The sequence below is a fragment of the Microtus ochrogaster genome, unplaced genomic scaffold, assembly GCF_000317375.1.
Source record: "Microtus ochrogaster isolate Prairie Vole_2 unplaced genomic scaffold, MicOch1.0 UNK1, whole genome shotgun sequence".
Lineage (NCBI taxonomy): Eukaryota > Metazoa > Chordata > Mammalia > Rodentia > Cricetidae > Microtus > Microtus ochrogaster.
This window is the reverse complement of record NW_004949099.1, coordinates 28,313,471-28,320,593: the sequence shown is the minus strand read 5'-3', so window position 1 is coordinate 28,320,593 and position 7,123 is coordinate 28,313,471. Positions and strand designations below refer to the sequence as shown.

Genomic DNA, 7,123 nt, shown 5'->3' with positions numbered 1-7,123 from the left:
GAGTTGACAGATTAGTGCTCCGTGGGCTTAGGCAGCCACCAGCCTCACCTCAGCCTCGCACATAACTGGTGCTCACAATTATTTGCAAAGAGACAAACATCTCAGTGCAATGTGTGTCCCTAAACTGGATCCTAAAGTCACTATCAGGTACGCTTTAGGGATGGTCAGGGAAGCCGGGTGTGAGCTAGGGATTAGACAACCACATTATGGCTGGGTGAAGTTCCCTGGATGCCCTTGGTTTTAAGAGGGGAACCCAAAATGTCAGCAAGTCATTCTCAAATGGCTTAGCAATTGGTCACCTCATCCATGCCATGTTGCATGAGCTGGGGCTGCCTACCCACAATGCCTCTGCCTGATGGCCTCTGCCCACACTCTAGAGGGTGCCAGGCGGGAGCCCAGGCTTCCTTTCTGCCACCTGTTCTGGTATATGACAGCTCTGGCTCTCACCAGTGCCAGGCAACTCTGCTTGCTGTCTGTAAGTGACAGGAGGCTAGGCCTTCCTGCGTGGGTCAGCTCTCAGTGCTGGTGTGGAGCCCCTGAGACCCCGCCTGAAATCACATCCAAGGACAAAGGGGAAAAGTGCCTAGTGACTTCCAGCTCCTCAGGGGGCCAGCCTCAGACCAATGCCATCTCATTCCGCCTGTTGTGAGGGTGCTTCACGGTGGGCAATCAAAGCCCCTCACCTCAGAGTGGCCTGGTACAAGACAGGCAGGGACAGGACAGCAGAGGATAGGGAGGGAGAGACGGAGGGGGGAGGAGAGGAGCTCCCCAGGCAAGGGGAGGTGAATCCAAAGGAGCGGGGTGGGAATAGGCAGGGGTCAGGGGTCAATTTGAAGGCACTGGTTCTCTCCTTTCATCATGTAGGTTTTGGAAATTGAACTCTGCATCTCATCAGCCCAATTCATGCTTCTTTGAGGGTCTTCTTTTCCGGTTCAAAGCAAGTTCTTGGTTCCAGTAGAGAGAAACCTTTCGGGGCTCTCAGAGACCAGGATGACCGAGGGCTGGATGCACTTGCCTGCCTTGTATGGTTTTTTGAGCCTCGTTCTGCACCCACCCGTAGAGTGCAATGAAGTTATATGTTGGTGGGGCAGCTGGAGGCAGTATGCCAAGAGGTGATGAGGACCGTGGAGAATAGTCACCCTGGTCACCCGAGCCCCCCCCCCCCCATTTGAAGCTCTTATTTCCCAACCCTTCTCATAATTATCTAAGGACTATATCCCTTAGTAAGCCCCTTGTTCCGTGTTAGTCATAGACGTTTCTCAGCCCAGACTGATTTGATTGACAGAGGAGGGAAGAAGGAGGTAGCAGGGGTGGGGTGGAGTAGAGTCAGAGAATATGGCATGCCTACAACTGTTGTGCCCCGGATGAAGCATAGCTTGGAGTCCAGTCTAGCTATTCTTGCAACATCTCTGCCAAACTCACATTTTTCTAAATGCGATTAAAAAATTACAATTCTGAAGAACACATCAAGTCAATGACCCAGATGTGCTTCTGATCATCCTCCAGCTTAGATCTTTATTTGGTTGATACAATTGAGTGTGGTTCCGCTACACAGCTCCCCGTGACTTCCTCCTTGTGTTGCTCAGTCTTTGAGGGAAGCCCAGATTCACTCAAGTGGACTTTGAGCCCAAATCTCTCTTGGTCTGGGACAGAGTTAGTTTGTGTCCTTGTTGTGTTGTGTCAAGGAAAGAGACTATTGTATGCTCCCGCCCCTAAGAGACGAAGGTCTTCAGTAGGTGTGGTGGTTTGAAAAGAGTACTACCAGGGCTGGAGAGATGGCTCAGAGGTTAAGAGCACTGGCTGCTCTTCCAGAGGTTCTGAGTTCAATTCCCAACAACCACATGGTGGCTCACAACCATCTGTAATTGGATCTGATGCCCTCTTCCGGAATGCAGCTGCACATGTAGACAGAACACTCATATATAATAAATGAACAAATGAATGAATACACAAATTAAAAACAGAAAAAGAAAAGAGAACTATCTCCCAGAGTCTCTAGCATTTGAACTCTTGGTGCCCAGCTGGTAGTGCTGCTTGGGGAAGTTTAGGTGGTACAAACTTACAGGAGGTGGTGCGCGCTGGGGGATGGCTTGCTGGAGGAGGTGCTCACTGGGGATGGCTTGCTGGAAGAGGTGCTCACTGGGGGATGGCTTGCTGGAGGAGGGGCCTCGCTGGGGGGATGGGCTTTGGGAGTAAACAGCCTCGCCTACTTACAGTTTGCACGCTCTGCTTTGTGAATGTGGTTCAAGATGTAAGCCTTAGCTTCCCGCTCCTGCCACCATGCCTACTGGTTCCCCGCCATGCTGGACTCTTATTCCTCTGAAACCACAAGCCCCATAACCCTTTTTTTCTAAAAGTTGTTTTGGTCGTGGCCACAGCAAAAGAAAAGTAACTAATACAGTGAATATCATAGAACCTTTATTATTTTTCTTCTAAAGTCTTAGAAACTTACACAACGCCCGTGCTCTAGTTGTGATATCATTTATAGACATTTAAAACACATCTTCATGTATAAATATTTTACATTTGGTCCATAGAACAGATAATTTTACTAAATAATACTGTAAATTTTTTTAAAACAGGCTCTGTATATAGTCTGAATAGTCATATATTACATATACTTTTTATATAGAGATAAATTTACTTGGTGTCTGAGAATAAATCCTTATTGCAAAAAAAAAGCATATATGATAATACAATTATCTTTTTTTCCCTCTGGGCAAAAACTAAAAAAGAAAAGTTACACATAGTCACAGTTCTCACAGTAATTGTACGACCTTTAATGTTGTGCTCTATAAGGTAAGTTTGGGTGGAAATCGGGGGATTTCTTGCCAAACATCTCAGAGGTGCTTACACACATGAAATATACTGCATTTATCTCAGAAAGACTCGTTCTCAGTTTCACATCTAAGAACAACAAGCAGCAAGAAGGAAATTTCCTGCCCTCATCCTAAAGGGCTTCATACACAGGAGGGAGGAAGGATGGGGCCACGAGACACAGTGGAGGGTCCTTGCATGCCACACCCTGGACTCTGAGGACAGACACCTGTGCAAGCAGAGTCTCCACCGGGCAGGCAGACTCCTTAACCACGCGACCCCTTTACAGGCGTCCTCGAGAAGAACTGGTCGATTGCCTACACAGTATCACACGGGACGCTAAATGCCACATGTGAGGAGGGGTGTGCATGTGTGTGCTTTTCTATGTGCATACGTGTTTGCATTCTCTACAGTGTGCTTAATGTTCTGAGGGAGATAGCTTATTGCAAGAAACTGATGTGCTGGTCACTTTTGGATGAGAATGACAAGAGATTCAAAGGAAAACCCACGGTCACAGTTATTCACCATAGTTATTAAGGATTAGTCATAAACACAGTTTGTGAGCTATTGAGCTAAGGCGCTACGGGACACGACATACGAGTTGCTACATGGGAGCCCATCCTCTCTGCAGAGGAGAGAGGCTGAGCTGCTGGAGCTTTCCAGAAATTGTCTCCACTGGCTTCACCTACACAGAGCCCAAGGCCAGAAGGGACGTGTGACGTTAACAAGGGAAGCTCAGTGTCGGGGTAGGGTGGGCAGTCTCTGGATAAACCCTCCTCCATTAACGGTCATCAGCATCTGAGGAGTTTTCAGAAAGGTGAGGAGGGACGGCAGAACTGAGTGGCAGTGACAATCTAAGAGGGAAACCAGGGCCAGCTGGATTCGTCCTGATTTAAACAGAACCTTCACCTTGGTTTCCTTGGCCATTGTTTGTGCAAAACTGGGCAGCTCAGAAGGACCACAGCTCCCACTTGGGGAAAGTCCTGGAATGGTGACCAAAAAAAAAAAAAAGCCAATTGTGCTTGTGGCTTTTTTTTTTTAAATTCTCCTCAGCACACAGGGCCCTTCTGGATAGGCGGCTGCTGTTAATGTCACCTGGGGAGGTGGGACAAGAGACACTGAGCTGCCCGGGTCACAGGGTCACAGGGACAGAGGACCCTCTCCGCTTTGCTCCGAGGTGTCTGTCTAGGGGTGGATCTGGGAAGCTGCCTCGGGAAGGAGAAAGTGAGAAGGAAAGAGACCGGCTCCCAGGGGGCACGAACAAAATGACCAGTTCAGAGCCAACGTGGACAGGAATGTCTGGATAACAGTCTATGGTTGGGGCATAGGACAACAGTCTGAATATGACTACAAGCCAGGAGTGTGTGGCCTCAGCTGTCACCCTCTCTGGTAGCATAAACATGAGCTACTGTGGCAGTTACAAAGCCACCCGCTCCTGTTGTGGGGCCTGAGGGAAAAGTCACCAGGCCTCTGGGAAAGCCCCCAGGGGTGGATGGCCATGCAGGGTCCACCCAGAGCACACGGTCCCCCATCTCCCCTCTCTGCATGGTGATGATGTTTGGACCCGCCCCTTGAGGTAGGTGGAGACAGAGAGCATCTTCAGTCTTCAAGGGGTGTGGGTACTGCCAGGCCAGGGTGCCAGTGTTGGGGTGATGAGGGAGCTGCACCCCTAGATGTAGGCTTCCTTGCTGGCTGAGCTGCCAGCCTGCGGCTGCTCAGGACCATTCTCGGGGCGCACGATATCTTCACTGGGCTGGATCATGACCTGGAGGCGCTGTGGGCAGGGTGGTGGTGAGGCTCCTTATAGTGGGGACCAGCCCCTTCCATCCCTCCTTCCTCCACCAAACCCAGCTCCAGTCTCCTCAGTAGAGAGCCAAATGTCCTACACGGTGGAGGATACCCGGCCAGAACACCGTATTCTCTTCTGCATGACCCAGAAGCTCCACACTGGTCCCCTGATGCCACACTGACCTCCCTCCAGCTCACCTCAGGGCATTTTGATCCCTTGACCTTTGTACAAACTTCCCATCCTACCCTCCTAAGAATATTCTTTCTGCTTCTACCACTTAGTCTGGCTTATGTTCAGGCTTCTAGGAGGCCACCCGAATCCTACTCCACCCAGGCAGGTCCCCAGTGCCTCAGAGGTGTACTCTGTCACTCTAAATGGCACTGACTTGTCAACTCGGGCCTTCCCGAGTAGATCCTGAGCCCCCCAAGTTGCAGAAGGGCTTACCTGCTTTAGAGAGCCCTTTAGGGTGAGGAACATGTAGGCCATGTACCCGGGGATGAGCACCATGGAGGACAGGGCCATGAGCCAGCCCACACCCTGGCCCCACTTGGGGAACACATAGCTCCCCATGGTAAGCGGTGTCATCTGGACAGCGCTGAAGAGAAACACGCCCTGTGGATGGGGAAGGGCATGACAGTCAGTCCCTAGGGCTGGACCCAGCAAGGCCCTACCTCCACCGCAGCTATCCCGACACTGTAGGTGAGACACCCACAGTGCCTTTCTGGGAAAAAACCCTGCAGAGGGGCCCCTGCCTAAAGGACACCATGATCTTATACACAACATAGGCAGCGGCCCAGTCCCCATCTCAAGGACCTGAGGTGCCCCTGCCAGAGTTCTCAGGACCTCAGCGTCCCTCAAGAGGGAATGAGACTTTCCGAGGAAGAGAAGCTTCTTTGCTTTAGGAACCTGGACTCCTGGGTTAGGCTGAGCTGGGCGAGCTCGGTTCTCTCTCAGTGACTCAGGGCAACGGTGGCTAGTCAAGCCTCATCCTTACCGCCACAATGATGGGTGTGAAAAAGGACCAGCACAGCTTCCACCAGATGCAGGGTCTGGAACCCACCATCTCCTGGATGTTGTCATAGAATCTGTTGACACCTGTGACATGAGAGGAAGAGTGGAAGGCAGGGGAGAGCTTCCAGGACCATGGTCTAGGACCCCATGAGACCACCTCTTCCAGGTGTGGCTGTGAGCAAGTCCCTCACTTCTTTAAACCCCAGTGCCCTTGTTTCTTACATGGGACACATGCTTTGGTTTTACTCAATTGTATAGCACCAGAATATGAAGTAGGAGGATACATAAAGACAGGCCTGCCTAGCACCCCACCCACAGACGCCTGTTCAAACTATGCCTTCAGTGGCTTTGCCAGGGGGCACATTTCCCCCTGGTGGTCTTACTGTGAGAAACTGATTGTGAAGAAAGTCCACATTTAGTAAATCGATGACAATAAAAGAAAAACCTGGAGCCCTCAGAAAGGAGCAGGTCCATGCTCACTGTGGAAAGCCACAGAGCAGGGAGACCCATCAGGAGGGAAGAGGGCAGAGTGTGGGGAGAGGGTGATGGGGTGCAGGTGGAAGAGGGGGCCAGTGCTGGGCTCTTTCAGAAGGCACATCCTGCTGAGAGAGTTGGCATTTGGGAAAGACATTCTTTGATCTCTGGACTCCTAGGCAGTCATTTGGGGAATTTTGGTCCATCAAGAAACAAATAACTTAGATTTTCCCTCTGTGATTTGTCCTAAAATAGTTCACACCTGGAATAATAGCAACACATAGTCTTGCAATCATTAAAAAATTGTATAGTTTTTCAGATAAAATTCCCCCCCCCACATTTATTTATTTTGTTTGTGAGTCGTGAGGCACAGGGGGAAGTCAGAGGACAACTTGGGGAGTCTCTTATCTCATCCCACAGGTAGGCCCAGGGGCTTGAACTCAGGTGGCCAGACTTGGTGGCAAGTGTTTTGAGGCATCTTGCCAGCCCGCTAATAAAATTTCGAACCAATCTTTTTATCCTCAAATTTATGAAACCATGATGGCTTGCATTTTATTTTTTAAGATTTACTTATTTTTATCATACGTGTATTAGTGTTTGTCTACATGTATGCTGCACCATGCTCGTGCCATGTCCATCGAGGCCAGAAGAAAAAAACTGGGTCCCTAGAACAGGAGGTTGTGAGACTCCATGAGGGGAGGGTGCAGGAACTGAACCCAGATCCTCTACAAGAGCAGCAAGTGCTTTGAACCTCTGAGCCACCTCTGCAGCCCTTGGCTTGCATTTTAAATGAGTGTATGCAACTGTCTCAGTCACACTTCTAAACAGGGTAGCTAGCACCTGTGTTAACTAAGCTTGTGGACGTGTTTCGAAGGCAAAATAGAGGGTTAGTAGTCAAGATGTCATTAATGAACAGTGATTGGATGGATGGATGATAGATGGATGATGGATGGATGCATGATGGATGGATGATGGATGGATGGATGCATGATGGATGGATGATGGATGGATGGATGGATGGATGATGGATGG

The 7,123-nt window shown here is 49.9% G+C and overlaps 1 protein-coding gene across 1 annotated transcript in view; it reads right to left on the bottom strand.

Moving 5' to 3' along the window:
* Nucleotides 1–2,400: 2,400 nt before the first annotated feature.
* Nucleotides 2,401–7,123, bottom strand: part of Slc6a1 (solute carrier family 6 member 1) — a 35,052-nt gene continuing 30,329 nt past the window's right edge. Inside the window, exons 14-16 of the mRNA XM_005365028.2 lie at nt 5,601–5,701; nt 5,051–5,218; nt 2,401–4,591 (exon numbers count right to left, since the gene is read on the bottom strand). Of these exons, the coding sequence (XP_005365085.1) occupies nt 4,487–4,591; nt 5,051–5,218; nt 5,601–5,701 (374 nt within the window). The 3' untranslated portion in view covers nt 2,401–4,486. The remainder of the gene's footprint in view (nt 4,592–5,050; nt 5,219–5,600; nt 5,702–7,123) is intronic.